Genomic DNA, 20934 nt, shown 5'->3' on the forward strand with positions numbered 1-20934 from the left:
CCCAGTACAGGCTGCAAATGCTGCCTTCGCCTCTTCCAGATGACGCTGAGATGGAGAGTCAATCCCATGTAGTTGCAGCTAAATTCTGAACAATGTTTGCAGCAGTAATACAAATTTACGTCCTGAGCACAACCCTTCCAAATCAAGACAATGAATATAACCCCTTCTCAGCCTTCCTGCTTTCAGAGTCAGCCACACATTTGAGGCCTGATGGGATCCAAGTTTTCATAGGTGCATGTTCTAAGTCAGAGAAGAATTTGTCCATTAAGGGCTGTGTATGCCTGTGTGTGTTGGTGATGAATGAGAAAGACTAGAAAATTAGAAACTTTTGCCTGCAGTAAGCAATCTAGCAATGGACGATAAACGCACATAAATGTGTTGGTACACTTTTCCCTGGTAATTCGCCTTTGGAGGAACATGTTGGGAAGATAGATTTGTTAATGTCTCAGGGAGTAAAACTGACCTAACTCTTCTGTGTTTTTCAGCACCTGAGATGTTCAACTCCAGAAGAGAAGCAGGTTATTCCTTTGCTGTTGACTGGTGGTCACTGGGAGTGACAGCATATGAGCTGTTGAGAGGCCGGGTACAGTAGAATTACATTTCTCTTTAGTTACTCTTCCAGCAAGTTTCATTTTTACAGGAAAGGATTGATTTTTTTTTTTTTTTTTTGCCAAAAGTCAAGTAGTTTGTTTCAGAGATGAAAGCAACAATGCCATGTGATGCTGGTAACAACCCTTGGGACTTCCACCCATAATTAATTCACTCTCCTACATATGGGGCCAAGCATGTGAGTTGACATTAAATTATGCAGATAAAATTAAATGAATTATAGGGATATTATTAACTCCCAGAGAGGGAAAATCAATATATGTCACTCCATATCTTATATAAATATATTTGTTTGTTTAAAGAAAATAATTTTGCAGTCAGAGTCCAGGGCTCCGATTCAGTGTGAACTATTAATACAACACAATTCATGCCCTGTCTTGTTGGATTCCTGTCTTTCATTTGCCTCTTGAGTTCTGGGGTCAGCGGCAAATTAGAGTAGTTTCCTTTTAGAAGAAACATTTCTTAAACTAAGAAAATGCCTAGGAAGAATTTTGCTAAGAAAAGATTTTTTTTCTCCCTCCCATATTATTGTACCTCGTGGTAGTTCCCTGTGATTTGATGTAACTGACAATGTATTAACACTGTCAGATTCATTTTTCTTTTCGTTTTCTGCTTAGCAAAGGTGAAGCGTAGTTACTGTGAGGTTGCTGAATTCATATCTACGTATATAAATTCAGGGTTATCAGCTATAGTGACTATGTTATACTTAGATCCTCAGATCTCATTCGGCTCACAACTGAAAGTGTGTACCCTTTTACCAACCTCTCCCTATTTTCCCCACCCTCAACCTCTGGCAACTATTCTACTCTCTGTTTCTATGTGTTTGAATTTTTTATTTTAAGATTCCACGTGTAAGTGATACGATGCAGTTATTTGGCTTCTCTGTCTGACTTGTTTCAGTTTGTGTATTGGACTCAAGGTCTGTCCATGTCGCTGCAAAGGCAGGATTTCCTTTTTTATGGCTGAATAATATTCCATTCATATATATTGTATATGGATATGTATTATATATGTTATGTATAATATTCCATTATTCATTTATAATTTATCCATATATAATGATATGATGTGTAAATATATAATACCATATATAAGTATATATTATAAATATATGTATATATGTGGGTGTATAAATATATATATGTATATCATGTACACACACGTCTTTATTCGTTCATCTGTTGATGGATATTCATGCTGTTTCTGTGCCTTGGCTATTGTGAATAATGCTGCAATGAACATGGGAATGCAGATTCTTTTTTGTAAAGCACAGATATAACTGCATGTTAAAAAAAATGCTGTTACTCCCTAGTGCCTCGTATATTCACACACACACACACACACACACACACACACACACACACACCCTTCACCTGCCTTACCCACCCCTCTTCTCCCCGACACTCTTCAGACACCTTAGCTTGGCATTCTTTGCCCGTTAGAATCATGTTAACTTTTCAGATTTTGCTTCAATTTGAATGACCTTGACTCTTCACAAACTCACTTCAACCTCTTTGGACTCCCTCCTGTCTCGAGGCATCCCTTGGAGCTCTTTTCCTCTTGTTCCTTTGCCTATAAAGGTTATTTCCTAAGATAAGCCCTGGTCTTTTTTTAAAAAAAATCACTCTTTGAATAAGTTTGGAAATTGCTAAATTAAGTTTGAGTAAAGTTAAGGATGTGTCTTAATTGTAGAACAGAATCCTTATATCTCATGTATATTGATCATTTCTAAGAAAGGACAGACTTAGAAAATTCTCAGTTAAGAAATTAAAAACTCATTTGACCTTCCAATCTCACCTTCTAGAATTAACAGCTTGTATTTACTTCCAAACCTTTTCTGATTTTATAAGGATAACGTTTTCACATACATGCGCATATACATAGTTACTGTTGTTTCAGTAAAAAGAGAATTATGCTTTAACCTGTTGAGACTTTTTTTTTCCACTTAAAATGTAGAACTTTCTACATCAGAACACGTAAATCTATTTTACATTTTAGGATTAAATCTATTTCGCAAATGTATCACCCTTGTAAATTTTTCCAGATATATCTTTTTTTTTTTTTTTTTTTCTTTTTTTTTTTTGCGGTACGCGGGCCTCTCACTGCTGTGGCCTCTCCCGTTGCGGAGCACAGGCTCCGGACGCGCAGGCTCAGCGGCCATGGCTCACGGGCCCAGCCGCTCCGCGGCATGTGGGATCCTCCCGGACCGGGGCACGAACCCGTGTCCCCTGCATCGGCAGGCGGACTCCCAACCACTGCGCCACCAGGGAAGCCCCAGATATACCTATTTTTATGGTTTTAATCTCTTCTATATCATCAGACTGTAAATTTATTAAAGGTGGAGCCAGTGTTTTATACAGTTTAGTATTATCCACAATATTTAGCTTTCAACAGGTACATAACAAATGCTTGTTGAAAGTACAGAGGAACAAGTCACTACAAAACGATTCTGACACATTCTCACAAAGAATCACCAAGGAGCCTGCATGTAATTATGTTTCAAAATATAGCTAATCTGAAGAAATGAAATACCAACATTTAATTACAACTGGCAACACAACTAAACCACAGAGGAAGGGTGCTAAACGATCATTTCCTCCACATTTACAAATTGTGATTGACAGAAAAATATATGCTTCAAAGGGAAATGTGCCTGAAACTTCCCTGTGGTGTCTGATCTTGTCCTGACCATGGTCCCATAGCCCTTAAGCTGCTTTGTCACCTCTCTGTGTCCCCGCTTGCACTGCCATTGTAAAGGCAAGGTCCACGTCTTCTCTAATTTCGTATTGTCCATAGTATTAGCTTATGATAGGGAAGTACGTCGTTTTGCACTAATTGTACATCCTTGGCTGTAGCTCTTTTGCTTTTGTACTCCTGAAATAAGACTATAATCACAACACTTTTGTCCCATCTAACGTTTTACCTTTTCCACCTTGGTTATTTTTTATATTCTCATTCTTAATTTATATGCTGCCCTAAAACTTTCTGCTATATCCTGTCAGTGCACACTGTAATTTTTCTTTATAGCATGTATTCCATTGATGTGTGTGTGTGTGTGTGTGTGTGTGTGTGTGTGTGTGTACAGTCTCTCTTATTATTTATGGTTTTGCTGAGTAGACTGTAGGCTCTACCACTGTAGAAATCCCATCTGTCCTGTCTTCATTGTATCCCCAGGGCCCAGCAGAGGTGCAGGACATGGTAGGCGTTCAATCAATATTTGGTAAATGAATAAATATAAAGCTCTGGTTGTTGATGGCTTAATGTGGATTTTAAAGATTGGAACTAGAAACATACATTACTGTATAAGACAAAGGTAATTTGACTATTTTGAACAAGTCGACAGAGCATGAGGATTTAAATATATGTATATTATATTCAGTCATATGGCCTAAAGTAAATGAAAAAAACCACAACATACTTAAGCCATTTGCTTGTGGCATCTGTTAGTTCCTTTATTAGTTTATCAAAGCATTTTGTGTTTTTAGATGTCTCAAAAGCAGGTTTCGAGACATCAATGAATTAAAGAAAATTAGAAAAAAGAAAAAATATATGTGCACATACATATAACCCGGGAAACTTGGTGTGCCAACCTGCCCCAGCTCTTAATGGTAAACATGCAGTGAATCACATGTAGTGACCCACAGTGCCCTTGGCTTGCAAACAGTCAATAAACATTGACGACGCTGATAAGGTACCCGGCACTCTTTTTCTGATATTGAGTTACAAGGGTTATTTCCACTGTATCATTACTCAGACAAATGAATTAACTATGGTCCTTTATTCAGTCTCGAGGGAAGAAAATATGCGGCAGGGGTTTTTAAACCTTGCATTAAAAAAATAAAGTTTGGTCAATCTCCCTTTTAGGGAGTCAACCCCTAGCACGTCCTGGTTCCCTGTGTAACTGCGGTTGACATGCCATGCATAGACTTAAGCCTTCCTTCACATCACCTTTGTTGATAACTCATCTTGCTGTTCATTATTTACATTTATAGCCACCATCCTTTTTACCTTTATGTCAATAATCATCTCTCTCCTGTATTATGTCTAATATATATTAGCCACTCTATTGAGAACTTTACATGTACTATGTCATTTAATTTTCCCAACACTCCCCTAAGGTGGTTCATTTTACAGAAGTAACTTCATCTTACAGATGAAGGAATTGAAACTCAAATTGACTGACCCAGTTTAGCACTCAAATCCTTTTGCCTTCAGAGCTCCAACACTTAATTACATTATGTTACCTTTTAATAATGATTTACAACAAGGAAAAAATTAAACTCCTCCATTTCTCCCAATTTAGTTGGGAGAAATCGGTCCACGGTCATCTATTATCTCGAAAGAGTCAGGCACTTGATAAATGTACATATCCATATTCACTGTCCTATTGTTGGTTAATCTAATATGAAAATTGTGTTCATTCAACAAACATGTAATGAGCACTCACTAGGTGCTAGGTCCCATGGGCAAAAATGTGAAGATGGTAAAATCTCCAGCTTTAAGTAGCTCACTTCACATAAAGAGAGACAATCGCAGGGTGAATCCTTTATGAAACAGAGAAATCAATGTAGGTAAAGGCTGCCCTCTAGTGGATATCTGTGAAAATTATAACAAAGCCACCGTTTTGTTTAATTTCTTTTTCCCCCAAGTTAGGACTATAGAAGAATCTGGTTCTCTCAGAGGTAAGAATACTTTTGCCTCATCACAAAATTCTCCACCCCACTCCGTAGTACTAGCAGCTCATAGCATTTGGGACTGGGGTTGAAGTCTTCTGGGTAACCTTCTAACCTGAGCTTAGTCATTATGATTCGAAGAAGTAAAAAGAGGTGTGTGTATGGCAAAACTCTGAATCTCTTTATAATCAACACTTAAATAACAATTTTTAAAATTTCCATTTACTGAGCGCTTGTCCAGTGTTTTAGGTAAATACTTACATTAGTTAACCTTACAAAACTGTTCCAAACTGACATCTCAGGTGTGGATTTAGCCCACAGAAATGTTTCCTTTGACCCAGAGGGTTACCAACTTTTAAAAATTCCAAGATTTCATAAGGATGTATAGATTTCTGGTACGCTTTTTTAAAAGTAGGAAATCTGGCAACCGTGGACCACATATGCATGTGGCAACACAACAATTGGCTGGAGGGGATTAGAAAATGCTATTTAGATTTTACTAGTTGAAAATTTAGCTTGGAAGCATTTGCAAAGGAACATTTTTTCTTTTACCCTTTAAAAATGAAGACTTACTTCTCTCCCTTAAGAGACCGTATCATATTCGCTCCAGTACTTCCAGCAAGGAAATTGCACACATGTTTGAGACGGCGCTTGTGACTTACCCTTCTGCCTGGTCACAGGAAATGGTGTCACTTCTTAAAAAGGTAAGAAGGACAAATGCATGACAAAAGGAAGTGATAAAAATGAAGCACATGCTCTGGTTTGAAGTTAAACGTTAAGTTACAATATTGGAGGCAGTCACAATAAATACATTTCCAGAGTGGGTTTTGCAGCTAAGAGCTTTCAAATACATGGCTTCATTAATAAGGCGACACACACGTCCTCTTAAATGTCCCAGAGACATCTCAAACTCCATGTGCCAAATGGAATTCTTGAACTCATTATTTCCTGGACTTTCTCCAGCGTTCCTGCTCTGGCGTCTCCGTCCACCCACTAATATAAGCCAGAACCAGAAATCATTCATCATCCGCATACCCAGTTCATCACCATGTTCATATTTGACCTTTTAAATGTCTTCTGGATCTGTCACTTTTCTCCATCTATCTTCCTAGTCCTACTGCCATCAAGTCTTGCCTTTTCACTGGTTTGCCCCTGTACACTTTTATACACTCCATTCTCTTCTCTGCTGTGCCCCATAGGGATCTGTTCAATGCAAAGTTTACTGACTTCCCATTGTTCTTAGAATAAAGATCAAAATTATTTATATGGTATAAAGGTTCTAACTACCCCTCAAGTCTTATTTTGGACTGTTGTCCCCCTTTTGACTACAAACTGCTCTGAGCTGCTTTTCTCTCCTCTTTGCCCTCCCCCTCCTCACCCTCATATATCATTCTCTAACCACAGGGCCTTTGCACATGCTAGTCTCACTGCCTAGAACATTGCTCCCATCCCCAGCTCTTCCAGCTCCCTCCTTTAGGTCAGTACTACTAATGCGATTCACTGACTGGTTCAAGTCCACGAATTACTTCCGACAGGTCCATAACATGTATAGAAATTGAGAGAAGTATTTTGAAACTTTTATAGCAACTTGATACCTCTGATACCTCAAAGCACATGGTCAATGGACTCATCTCACTGGATAGGGTCCAAGCCTATGCAGTGATGTTGAACTCAAATCACAAGTTGCACACAGTGTGGTGTTCTACACCAGCCATGCACAGTAACACATTGACTTCAGTGGGTTGGAAATTAAACCAAACAAACAAAGAGAAATAACTGGCCCTTCTGCATAGTTTGAGAAACACAGCTTTAGATCTCAGCTCACGTATCACTTCCTCTGGGAGCCTCCCTCTGTTTTCAGATCACACAGCACGAACTTTCCTTCATCATATTTTTCACACTTTTAAATTATACATTGCATGTGTGTGACTCTTGGGTTAATGACCATTGTTCTTTAAGCTGCATGAGGGAAGGACCACGTCTGACTTGTTCATGGTGTCCTCAGCACTTAACACAGAGTATGACAGGTGGTAGACTTTGGTATTTAAATTAATGAGGTCCACAGTTTTCCTCAGCTTTTCAAGGTGCCTGTGTTCACCAGAAAGATTAAGGACAGCTGTAGTGAGAGCTCAGTCATGTGTAGTGAATAATTACGTGAAAGAAAGAATGAGGAGCCTAAGAGGATGAGCTTGGCTTTTTTCTGAAGAGAGAAAATTGCCCAGGTGGTAACTGGTCAAGGAAAAGAGCTTTGGGGGCTAAGAATTCAAAACCTATGTCTCTTGTCTATGGGTCCAGTGTTCTGTTTTGGAATAGGGATATTGCCGTTGGTGATGTCAAAGATAAAGAATGGGGGCGGGGGTCATTTTCCATAAGCAAATTTTCCTTAGTTCCAAGACAGCGCTATTATCCCAAAAGTGCACACTGATGACCCATAGCTGTCACCTCCAGGCCCATTCTCAAGTGGAACTGCTATTTTCCATTTGAGCCACAGGACTGAAGTGATGTTGGCTCTGGAGTGGTTAAAGGGGAAAAATTCTTTAATCCCAGTTCATAAAACCCAGAACTATCACAGCAACCTTAGTTACATCTTATCTGTGTCACCCCAGTATATTTTGATCAGTGGTAAAAACTGCTAAATTTTCTAGTGTGAAATAAATTTCATTTGTTAAAACCAATGTACATTTTCCACGTAAGAAGAACAGACCTTCTCTTGGTCACTTTATATACATGGCTTGATTTAATCGTAGCTAAACCTTATGAAATAGCTTACTATCCCTTTTTTACAGATGGGTAAACTGAGGTTTAGAGAACAAACTTGCCCATCATTACTAAGTTGGGGAATCAGTAATCACACATAAGTTTGACTCAGTAGGACAAGCTATTTTCACTCACCACATTGCAACTTACTAAAAAACCAACTTACAATTCATTCTGACCACTCATCTATATTATTTGTTTATGGGGCTAAGAAGGGAGAACACTACTTGTTTCCTTCAATCCTATACTTGGAAATATTCATAGGGAATCTGTATGCTTTTTTGCACTCCAAGTTTTGACCTTCCTCATGATCTTGGTGTTTGTATTCCATTGGCAGCTACTGGAACCGAATCCAGACCAACGATTTTCCCATTTGTCTGATGTTCAAAACTTCCCATATATGAATGATATGAACTGGGACGCAGTTTTGCAGAAGAGGCTCATTCCAGGATTTATTCCTAACGTGAGTCAATCTTAACAAACCCATAGTAACTCTCATTCAATGCACATTAACTCTGTGTGCCAGATATGCACATGGTCTCATTAGATAACGCGCCAATGTTGTAAGACAGCCCAGATTTCTATTTTACAGGTGAGAAAACTGAGGCACACACAGGGTAGATGGGCCACCAAAGTCACACAGCTGGGTTGGGATTCTAATCTAGATCTATGTTGGGAGTTCCAGCTCCTAACCATGGTTTGTGGCTTACTTTTTTTTTTCTTTTTCTTTTTTTGCGGTACGTGGGCCTCTCACTGTTGTGGCCTCTCCCGTTGCGGGGCACAGACTCCGGACGCGCAGGCTCAGCGGCCACGGCTCACGGGACCAGCCGCTCCGCGGCATGTGGGATCCTCCCAGACCAAGGCACGAACCCGTGTCCCCTGCATCGGCAGGCGGACTCTCAACCACTGCGCCACCAGGGAAGCCCCTGTGGCTTGCTTTTAATGGAAAGAAGTCCTAATCCTACAAACAGTCATTTCTGGGAATCTGCCAATTAAAAAAAAAAGTTTTCTCTGATTCCAAAGATATAGAAATTTGTATCCAAGGAGTTCTGAGTCAAAGGACTGACAGCTGCTGGGGATGGGGTGGGGTATTTATCTTTACCATGCACCCCTCTTCCTCTGGTAGTTCTATGCTGGACCAATATTCACAATGACTAATAGCCAAAGCGAAATAATTCCCACCGTCTATACCCGGCCAAGGTATCTGTGGCCTCCCGCAGTCGGCTGGTAAAAGCCAGACCCAGGAGCTCCGGCCAAGGGACCAAGTGAGCGCTCTGACTCCCCTCTCTCCCCACAGCCTGATTTTACACATTCAGTTGTCGGCAGATTGGCAGAATAACAAGCTCATGGAGCAGCAGGGGGGTGGGGTCCTACCTGGCCACCCTCCAGGGTCCAGCAGGGGCCGCTTGCACCGTGGGTGATGCGTGACGCCGTGGAGATCTAGGCACCTTTCCTGTCGTTTCTGCTCTGCCACGCACCCTGCAATGAGGGCTGCCTCGAGAGACCTTCTACCTAGACTTCTCTGACTTAATTGTGAATCTGAATCATCTGGGCAGCTCGTTAAACATGCAATTTCCTGGCCCTCGTGTTCAGAAACATTAATTCTCCAGGTCTGGTTGGGGAAACTGGGAATCAACTCAGGTGATTCTGATCTACCCTTGAACCCACTTCAAGAAACAGCCCCAAAGGCAAACTTTAGAAAAATAATTATAATAGGATTTCCTTTCTAACTCATGGAAGGCTCCTTGGGAGTTTAGAAAAATATACAAAATCAAAGAACATGAAAAGCAAGGTTGGCAATAAATTATTTCAAACTTCAAGTGGGACTCCGAGCTGGTTATTCTTGGACTGCTCCTGCAGGAGGGAGTGTTATTCTCCTTATCCGGTTGGGTCTAGTTTTAGAAAGATACAGGTATCTAAGGAGTGAGTCAACCTGTCTTCCTTGCAGAAAGGCAGGCTGAATTGCGACCCCACCTTTGAGCTCGAAGAAATGATTCTGGAGTCCAAGCCTCTTCACAAGAAAAAGAAGCGCCTGGCCAAGAAGGAGAAGGAAATGAGGAAATGTGATTCCTCCCAGGTAAGCAGTCCCCTCAGACCCAGGGTCGTGGGAATCTTCGTGGCAGCTGCAATTCGTGGGAGAGCTTCTGGTGGGCGGCCATCCCACGAGAACTGGCTGCTTCATGAATGTGAGGCGCAGCTGAACACCCCAGCTTCTGAAAGGGCAGCTCTGGGGGGGGGGTCCCCAGCAACATTTCACAGGTGGACTTCCTCCCTAGGTTTCTGCCATTAACTTGATTCCCTTACTGCCCTCTCCCAGCTCTCAATTCAAACTTTGCCATCTCCTGGGAGAAGATTGAATTGGCCAAGCCTAGGTCAGGTGACCATCCCTAAAATGATGGAAATGGGCTGGTTCTAAAGTACACACATGGTGGCTGTTTTGGGCCACACTCCAAGGACTCACTGGGAGCAGCAGACCCTAGACGGGGGTGTCTGTTCTTTGCCGGACGCAGAATCTTGTGGTATCAGGGCTAGCAGAAGTAAGGAGTATCTATTCACAGAAAAGATAGAACTCTTATACGGGTGAGCACTATTGCTGGAATTCAGGCTGAGTCAAATTAATTTTGTAACTAACTGCATTATCCTCTGTCAGAGTTCGAGGTCAGATTTCAATACGGTAACCTGCAGGGACTCAGTAGGATTTCATACATGTGGTTCTGCATATTATAATGATGGTAAAGTAACAAACATTCATTTTGCCTCTAATGGCCATCCATTCATCCACCCGTCACCCTACCCACTCAACTAATGGTCGTGCATTCTTCCATCCCTGCATCTCTCCATCCCTCCATTCTTCCATCCCTGCATCTCTCTATCCCTCCATTCCTCCATCTCTCCACCCCTCCATCCCTCCCCCCATCCAATTGTTTAGGCTATTTTTATTGAATCCCTATTATCTGCCACATTCTGTGCTCAACACTGGAGAGAGATATAGATGAGATATTATTCCTGCATTCACTGACATCTCTGTTCTCAAAGATTGCATAGTCTTGTGGTGAAAATAGCTCTTCAAACAAATAAGTATCCTCAATGTCCCTAATTTCTCTAGTCCTCAGGGGCTACTATACCCTTTAACGGTCAGTTAACCAAAGTCCACATCCTGTTTGTCCACAGAACTGGCCTCTTACCAGATTCCCATCCTTAAGTGTTTTCTAGGGCCCTCCAAGGAATGCTTAGCTATGCCACAAACCCATCTTGCTTCTTGCTTTTTACTTCACCCATCTTCCTCCTAATGATCTGTTCTTCATATCATAACCAACCAGCTTCTCCAGGCCAGCTCCTTCCTTTGCACCTAGAAAGCTTGCCTATGCAGGCTCCTCTGTTAACAGACCCCCAAATGTAGCCAAGTACAGGACATCATCTTAATTACAAGTTTTCTAAAGTTTTAGAGATGACAGCAATCTGTGAGTAACTTTTGCCATGCCTTCCATGCTCTATATGATCTGTCTACTTCCCCCCGCCCCAACCCTTGTTGGGGGGTCTGTTAACAGAGGAGCCTATGCCAACTATGCCATTCTTGACCTTAAGATATTTCTGCTTTCTTAATGTAGATATCTACAGCTATAAAGTTCCCTCTGAGCACTGCCTTTCTCTGCATCTCTTAAGTTTTGGCATGTTGTATTTTTGTTTTCATTCACCTCAAAATATTTCCTAATTCTTCTTGTGATTCATTTTTTGACACATCGGTTGCTTAAGAATGTGTTGTTTAATTTCCACGTTTGTGAATTTTCCAGTTTTTCTTCTGTTTTTGATTTCTAGCTTCATTGTGGTCAGAGAAAATATTTTGTATGATTTTAATCTTTTTAAATCTATTGAGACCTGTTTTGTGGCCTAACATATGGTTTCCTTCAATGGTTTCCTTTGACTATTTGAGTATACCTAAAATGGTTGTTTTAGGGTCTCTGTCTAGTAAGTCCAATGTCTGGGCTTCCTCAGGGATGATTTATGTCAGTTTATTTGGTTTCTTTGAATGGGCCATACTTTCTTGTTTCTTTGTACACCTTGTGGTATTTTTGTTGAAAACTTGCTAGTTGACTATTACAATCCAGTAACTCCAGAAATCAGATTCTCCCCTTCCTTCTCTAGGGTTTGCTGTTTTTTGATCGTTGAAGGCTGTACTTGCATTTTTGAGTGACTTTTACAAACTATTCTGCAAAAAGACTATTCCTTGTCATGCATCACCACTGCTGTCTCTTGTTATGTTAGCTTGTGTTCAGATAATATTTTGATAGAGATTTCCTTAAACACCAGGACCATTTTTAAGTTGCTTTTTTCCTGATTCAGTGTTTGTCTGGTTGCTAGAAACCTTTGCTTGCTTTCCAGAGTTCTGACAGTGTTGGCCCCAACAGTTTCTGTTTGTTTTTCTGATGTCTCTGTTGAGGGTTGGGGGTTTGGAGCTGCCTCTGCCATCATTTTGCTCTAGTTTCTCCTAATCTTATAGCCTCCATTTAAAAATAAAAAGGATTTTGTTTCAAAACAAAGAGTAGCCTTCCCTCAAAGAAGAAGCAGAAAGATGGTGCATCTCAAAGTAGCACTTTATCTCTATTCAAGGATTTTAAAATGTGAGAGTCAATCTTAGCAGCTCCTTACATCATCATCATGCTTGTTTATTCATTCAGCTGAATCTGGGGGTGTGGCCTGGGCATCAGGATTTTTTAAGTTCTTCAGGTGATTCAGGTATGCAGTGACCGTTACCATCTACAGCTGTAGAATGCAGGCTGTGATTAAATAAAGTAAAAGCACTGAAGTTTTCCTTTCCCCCGTGTCTCTGTTTCCTCATTTATAAAATGGAGTTAGTATTGCTACCTACTTCATAGACTGTTCTGAGTCAATTAGTACATGTCTGCCAAAATGCTAGCCGTTGTTAAAGAAGATGTGGTACATATACACAATGGAATATTACTCAGCCATAAAAAAGAATGAAATAATGCCATCTGCAGCAACATGGATGGACCTAGAGATTATCATACTAAGTAAAGTAAGCCAGAAAGAAAGATACACATCATAGAATATCACTTATATGTGGAATCTAAAATATGACACAAATGAACTTACCTACAAAACAGAAACAGACTCACAGAGAACAGACCTGTGGCTGCTAAGGGGGAGACGGAGTAGGGGAGGGATGGATTGGGAGTTTGGGATTGACATATACACACTACTATATCTAAAATAGATAACTAATAAGGACCTACTGTATAACACAGTGAACTCTGCTCAATATTCTGTAATAACCTAAATGGGAAAAGAAATTTGAAAAAGAATAGCTATATGTATAACTGAATCACTTTGCTTTACACCCGAAACTAACACAACGTTAGTAACGTTGTAAATCAACTATAGTCCAGTATAAAATAAAAATTTAAAAACAGAAACAAAAAAAAATTAAAGAGCTAACCCTAAAAAAAAAAAAAAAAGTTAGCCATTTTTTATGTTTTACTTTTCCACTCGACTTCCTGACTTCTAACTCCGTTCTTTTCCATGACTCTGGTTCATGCTCACAGTAGATGCCTCTGTTGTTTCTTTGCATCCAGGATGTTCTCCACTGACCCTCTCTGCTCATCAGCCCCTTTAAAGCAGAGAACCAAAAAGACTGACACACACCCAGTCTGCCTGCTATGGAAGCAAATGACCTAAGTCCTCTTTTTCTGCCTCCTGAGATTTCCACCTGCTCTAAACCCTTCAGATATTTCTGATGCCATCTCTACTTACACCAGTCTAATCTCTGTTTGCTCTGTCATCCCTGAGAAGCACATTCTAACATTTTTTTAATCAGTAGTTCTCTTTTCAACCACATAAGACTCATTCGTTCCTCCATTCTGTTTGCTCCCCACTCCTCTCCCTCATACTCTGACTACTGCTGTTGACTTGTCCATGTAGCTGCACTTGTTAAACTTTTCCAACTAAAGCAGAGGAAAAAGAACATGTGGCACATGAGCCCTTAGGGCCAGGGTGGGACTCATAGGGTCTGCAGTGCCGTATCACAAACTCATCTGAGTGCGCACTTTACATCTTTGTTTAAATAAAACAGAGTTATATGACAGAGAAAAGAACTTGAGTGAATTTCTGCATTTTAGTGACTATAATCTTGATTTTTAATGTTAAAATATTTTAAAATGTTAATATTTTAAATATCTTCATGTTAAACTTTATATAACATTTTGTATGTTTATGTATTTATGTTTATATTATACATATATTTTTATGTCTATAATATATATAAATACATAAATATGTACATAAATATAGAAACATGTATATGTATAAAATACAAACATATATAAAACATAAACATGTTTCTATAAAGTATTATATAAATGTGTTAAGACATTATGTAATATTTTATATATTTATATATTTTTATGTAATACTTAAATGTTAAAAATATATTGTTCTACAATCTTGGGGTAAATCTGCTGCCCCCAGGAGCTCTATCAGATCATGTTTATCCCATAGCTTCATGTCCCCTATTACTGATACTGGAAACCCCCAGGGCTACAGGTAGCCCAACTTGAGGATAAGAGTGAGGTGTAGCAGAATCTCTTTTCTCTCCTTTGTTTTGCTCCCCCCACCCCTTTTCTGAAAATGTCCTCTCCTTTTTATAGTTTACTCTCCCAACACTTAATTATTTGTTCAGGAAAGGTAAAAAAAAAAAAAAAAAACACAACTCTCTGGTACTTGAAGACTTAGTATTTTCTAATTCCTAGATTTAAAAACAAAATGAATGAATGATACTTTTTCCTTCAAGAAGAATATTCGTCATCAGAAGTCATTTGGAAGTATTTTGTTACAGACTTTTAAAACGTTTGATCTGGGGCTGATACTATACTGGGCCTGATGATGGTCATTTCTCTGAGGTTACATTTTCTGATTATGTTGGAAACGTCATCTAGAGATACTGACAGCCAGACAGTGAAGCAGCAAAGCAAATACTCTGCAAATCTGTGAGAAAGTCACAACTGAAGAAGGCTGCTCACCACAACTGAAGTACAATCAGCCCCAGTGCAGCTGAGGGGAACAGTCAATCCGAATTCAGCGTGAAGACATGTTTCTAGGCTACTCGTTAAATCCAGGCAGAACTGTTGTTGAACCCAAGTTTGTGTGCCTGACACACAGTGAGGTCAAACAAACCGAAATGTTTGAGTTTAGAGCAGAGAAAGGTTTATTGCAGGGGTCAAGCAAGGTGAAAGGGGAGGAGGGGATGGGCTCAAAAGACCCAAACTCCCCGATGGCTTTCAGACAAGGGTTTTTTAAAGACAGTGTTAGGAGAGAGGGTCCTAGGATGCGTGTTCAGCTCATGGACCTTCTTCTGATTGGTTGGTGGCGAGGGAACGGGGTGATGTTTTGGGAATCTCAACCCTCTGGTTCCAACCAGCCTGGGGCCTACGTGCTCTGGTCAGCATTTAGTCACCATCCCCCCACTTGGCTGGAGGGTCCGAGTTTCTACAGAACAACTCAAAGATATGCATCAGATGGTTATCCAGTTCCCTTCAGGAGGAAATGGAAGTCCTGTGATTCTATTGTCCTAATAATTAACTGCTTCAGTGCTCTTTGGAACTTGGGAAAGCCCTAGGAGACTAAAGTCTTTTTTCTCTACAAAGAAAAACGGGGGCACAGAGGGACTTTTGTACCTGGGAAGGCCCCACAGGGTCCTGCTCAGTTTCAGTCTCCCCTTCTCTTTGAATCCTGAGGGGGACGGGGCAGGACAGAAAAGGGAATAAAGTTTTGGACAGAGAAATTAATCATAAACTTGGCAGGGGAACTCAGTTTTAGGGGGACTTGGTTTCAGAACCTCCAAAACTTTTACATGAGGGCCAGGAGATGAGAAGCAAATAGGTGACCAGCTTAATAAACCCTTGTGCCCATCTGCCTTGAAGCCGTGGTTTCTTGGGCTAAATGGCTGAAAGACATCCAGCTCATAAACCATAACCCAGGTCTTCTTTGCTGCCTCATCGTGGGGAGCAGAGAGTTGATGTATTTTTCCCTGTTTCTTTCCTATATGCTCCTCTATTAATCTCACTGTTGTCTCACTCCTGCTACAAACTCTCAGATAGCATCTATTTTGAGGACACACTGGTCCTCCTCGATTTGGGCCACTCAGTTAACAGACACTCAGTAGGTTACTGGCTACTTGAGGGTCTTCATTGGTCTGCTAACTATACCTCTATTTTTTTTCCAACATTCACCCGGAAGATGTGCCTTCTTCAGGAGCACCTTGAATCTGTCCAAAAGGAGTTCATAATTTTCAACCGAGAGAAGTAAGTAACCCCTGGAAGAACAGCAGCTCAGCGAATGATGGAGTGTTTCAGTCAGATTCAACTTGCAAAGACTTAATATAGTTTTAAACATTTTTTCCTTTCTGATTACAAAAATGATGCATATCCATGATAGAAAATCTGGAAAATACAGAAACTTTTTTTTCTTGTAAGAGATTTCAAAAATTGTAATAGGTAAATTAGCTTAGTATCAGGTTTCTGTTGATGGGAAGGGCAGAAGAATGGGGACTTCAACACTTAAAATCAGTGATGTTTGTAAGAGTTACCCTGGCTCACGCCTCTTTATAAATTGTTGGGCTTAATGCTAGCATTTCAAAAGCTTAAATCTTTTCTTTTTCACTTCAATGAATAAACCCACTTTATTTTTTTCCTTTTAAGAGTCAAAAAGGACTTTAATAAAAGACAAGCCAATCAAGCCTTGGAACAAACCAAAGACCCACAAGAAAAGGATGGCCGGAATAACCCGTGAAGTCCTCAACGTCTTCTTGGGACATTTCCACGTCAGGAAGAGCTGACAGAAATTCTCACCTCTCCACACCTCACACACCTTAGAAAATATGACTGAATACCTTTGGAGGGAGGCAGCATGACCCAGGGAAGAGTCCCCAGGCTCCCGGGAACTAGATTCACCACCGCGCGACCTTGAGCAAGTTACTTACCCCCTTTCTCTGCTTCAGTTTTTTCATCTAAAAACGAGAACGTAATACTAGATGAGCCCTATGCTGCCTTTTTACTGCCACCGTTCTCCATTCTGTTATTCTAAACAGCCTCTATTTTTATTTTAAAAGGAATATTTGGACGCAGATTTATTTTTTCCCCTCCTAATTACACTGTGACAAATGGACATTGCTGGGTGATGGAGCGAATCTCTTCAGAGTTAGAAAACTTCATCAATTGGTCAGAATCCCCAAATCCGACTGAATAGGAGTAAGGAATTCATTCAGGAAGAAATGAGTGGGACCAGATTATAAGTAACACAGATTGATGAGGGCCTTCCAGTGGTGTGCTTAAGTCAGAACACCGTACCAGCTTGTATCAATTTTAAGAGCCACTATGAGCATCTGTCCCAGCACCCCGTACAGTGATGTGAAGTTGAGAGTTGAAATTGGTGATGGTGGAAGTATTTATATCATGGAAATTGGCAGATGCTACAAATCAGGGCTTTCCACCCTTTCCGGCCCCCCACCCCCACCCACCCGGCGCCAGGAAGCCAGTTGTGAAATATTAGCACACCACTGGCCTTCTTCTAGAAGCATGTTCCTTGAGAGCTAATTGTCCTCTTATGACTACCAGAGACCTGTGTCCGGAGAGCATCAGAAAAGAACATTGTCACATTGAAAGCACCTCCACCTTGTAGTACCTGAAGTTGTATCTTATATGGGAGTTACAGTCTGTCAGATTGTGAGGTGAATTTGGAAGATAGTAAAATTTACCCTTGAAAAATTCCTTTAATATACACAACATATGGTGAGTATCTTTTCTTAGAGAAGCCCAATATTATGAGACCCTTCACTAATGAAACGAGTCATCTTTTTTGGTTCTTTTTTTTTTTTTGGTCTCACTTTTGGCTAATAAAAGATGCACTAAAGTGTTGAACAGATTATACATGCCTTTATAAACTAGAATCACACGCTTAGAACCGTGGGATGCCCACACATCTGAGAGGTCTAAGACTGACTAAGGGAACAGCAATACTTACTTGTGCTTACTGCAAGAATGGCGGGCAGAATCCCCTATTTAAAATAGTATTGATATTTCACTTTTTCTTTATATTGTATTTATTTCTTTGCCAAACACAAAGTTTAATTCACCTAAGTTGGGATGTAACTCTACTCCCCTGATACCCAGAAGATCTTTGCAGAAGAACTATTTTTGGCAACTCACAGATGCTGCTGGGTAGACTCAAGAATAAACAGGGTTGGTGGGGGATTGCTTTAACTGTTGGCCACTCAGATCACCTAAACCTTGTCCTTACTTAGGGAGACTATGGGCCTTAGCAGGGTGGCAGTAAGCTGGCAACAGGGGAGACCAGACAGGTGGAAATGGGCAGAAGTAACAGAGACGGCCGCAAGCTACATAGGACTTCTCCAGAAGGGAGGTCGCACTGGGACAACTAGACATGGGCAGGAAGCCAGTGCTGAACTTTAATTCAGCACTGATGGTTTTCTCCCCACTGAGCTAATAGGCCCCACATTTCTGGCCTTGAAAAGCTGTGAAATAGTGTCTCTCTACTTGAAGAGTAACCATATTTTTGTTAAGAATTAAAAGCCAGCTCTTGTGTTCTGTTTGATTCCTTTTCTCTACATTTCCCCCATATTATATGTCTGTGCTATGTTTTTCTCCAAACACTATAAACTCTGGCTCAATTTCCCAAGGAGGGGGAATGGGTTGACAAGAGCTACAAGGAGGTGACCAGATTCTGCTCCTGGTTGGAAACCAGGAGTGTCAGGGCCATTTGCATGTTTACCAATTTATTTCATTTGTTTCAATTCAAGCCTTGATGTGCTGTCGCCTCATCTCTCCAGTTACCTGATTCTTTCTCTCGCTCTGACCTTATATATATCATCCCAAATGAGACTGGGAAACACCCAAGTGCAATGGGATTGGTAGGGTCTCCATTGGGATGGGAGTTAAATCATTTGTGCCATTTCACATCTATACAGTTTATAATGGGATAGGAACCCAATACAACCTCTGTAGGTTGAATCCCTAGTTTTTACTTCCAATGACCTGATTCCACGCCTACAGCACCCTTACGGGCTGTCAAGAACCATGGATGCACTGACTAGAGAGGTAAGATGGATTTCCCGTCCTCATCAGGTTACAGACCCACCACGTAATATTTCAAGTTAGAAAAGAAAAAGCATTGTATCCATCGGTACAGAACGGCTGATTTTAAGCACCTCCCACCACTGGACATTTTGAGTGTTAGGACAAAAATGTTTTCCAAAAAATAGAAGAATTCTTAAATCCTTACCCATGATTGCTAGTTGTTGAAATCAGATCCTTGGGTTTTATTCCATAACTTGGGCTAAAATTTACTACCCTACAGGGTGGAACATATCTCATCTAGATGTGTGACAACGAAGGCTCAGGGCTAAGCATTTTAGAAAACAGGGTGACTCTTAATTCCTTTTGTCCGGCGTTTCTGGCATCTTTTTCTCCTCACAGCTTCCTCCCTTACCTGTGTGGAACATCTGAAAAGTGAGCAGGTTTGGAAGACCAGGGGCATCCTGGTTCTAACCCTCTGGCACTGTAGCAGGGTCACCCACCCCAGTGCATCCACAGGGACCGCTAGTGGATGGGTGGGGCAGCCCTGTGACCCTGGCCATGACCCGGACTCCACGGAAGGAGAGGCTCTGCTACTGGCTCACACCCCAAAAGGCAGCACTGGTTTTGGCTGAGGGCATTGCTGGGGCAGGAACGAATCTCAAGCCGCACAGAGCATTGCTCCATTAATTAGGCTCACTTAATTAATTCGTGGTTAGGCTGCTTCTGATAGTAAAGGGTTTTTTTTTGGGGGGGGGAAACTAGCTAAATTAATTATATTGCATATACACAATAAAATACCATGAAGAAAGCAAACATATATAGTCTTCGGTTGAACCATATACCATTCTAAGTGCTCTAGATTACGTATACTATCTCACATAATTTCCCAACAATGCTACTACTGATAGTAACGTTTTAAGCAGAAGAAACTAGACTTCATCACATAATAGCTTTTCCAGACTGGATTGATGAATAAATAACTAGGGAGAAGGAGTGGGTCATAGAGCTAGCAGGGGCCAGTGGTGCTGCTTTGGGCTGACACAGTAATGCTAAGGCTTTAATTCTTCAAGGGCTGAATGAAAAGGCATGAAAAGCAGTGAACTGTTTCAGTATCCAGCTGTCCCTGCATTCTGTCGACACAAATTCCTGTTTCCTAGAAACTGTGCCTGTGATTACCGTTTCCTACAGTCTCAGTGTGTCTGATATTCAACACGGATGTGAAAAATCCAAACACAGTTCACAAACTGTGCTGTTGTGAACAGGTAGCCCTTGGATGGGAAATCTGTGCTTCTGTTGAGCTGTAGCATGTGTACCGTCAGTGTGCCTGTGTGTATTAAAATGTCTTCTGTACACCATAAGCCACTTCCTTCTTTGTCAGCCGTGTGTGTGTGTGTGTGTGTGTGTGTGTGTGTGTGTGTGTGTGGAATCGTTTCCCCTAGGGGTAGGGTCAAAGTCACCTGGTCTTATTTCCATTTCCTGCTGGGAGGAATGTCCTTTACTAGAGACAAGCTGGTGTTAGAGATGATGTTCTAGAACTATGGAATGTTAGAGATGGTGTTCTAGCCCTCTGGCGCTGTAACTATGAAATGCAGCACCATCTAGCTGCTCCACAGATGTAGAAACCGAAAACCTGACTCCTCCAGTATCCACACATAAGGAGGCCCAGCCCAGTATTCTGGATTTTGCATTTCACTTGACCTTTAGGCCATGGAGAGTCCCTGCACCTCTTTTTTTCAGCACTCTCCCTTCTTACCTCTCCACATCTTTGTCCGGTTCCACGTACCCAAGCA

At 41.0% G+C, this 20934-nt stretch overlaps 1 protein-coding gene across 2 annotated transcripts in view; it reads left to right on the forward strand.

Annotated features, from left to right (window-relative positions):
- The window catches only part of STK32A (serine/threonine kinase 32A), a 121269-nt gene extending 103343 nt beyond the window's left edge, over positions 1-17926 (forward strand). For both annotated transcript variants that reach the window (XM_067732175.1, XM_067732174.1), the window contains exons 8-13: positions 486-583; positions 5870-5986; positions 8377-8502; positions 9988-10116; positions 16290-16354; positions 16751-17926. In XM_067732175.1, the coding sequence (XP_067588276.1) occupies positions 486-583; positions 5870-5986; positions 8377-8502; positions 9988-10116; positions 16290-16354; positions 16751-16841 (626 nt within the window). In that variant the 3' untranslated portion in view covers positions 16842-17926. The remainder of the gene's footprint in view (positions 1-485; positions 584-5869; positions 5987-8376; positions 8503-9987; positions 10117-16289; positions 16355-16750) is intronic.
- The last annotated feature ends 3008 nt before the right edge of the window (positions 17927-20934 follow it).

This window comes from Pseudorca crassidens, chromosome 3 (assembly GCF_039906515.1).
Source record: "Pseudorca crassidens isolate mPseCra1 chromosome 3, mPseCra1.hap1, whole genome shotgun sequence".
NCBI lineage: Eukaryota > Metazoa > Chordata > Mammalia > Artiodactyla > Delphinidae > Pseudorca > Pseudorca crassidens.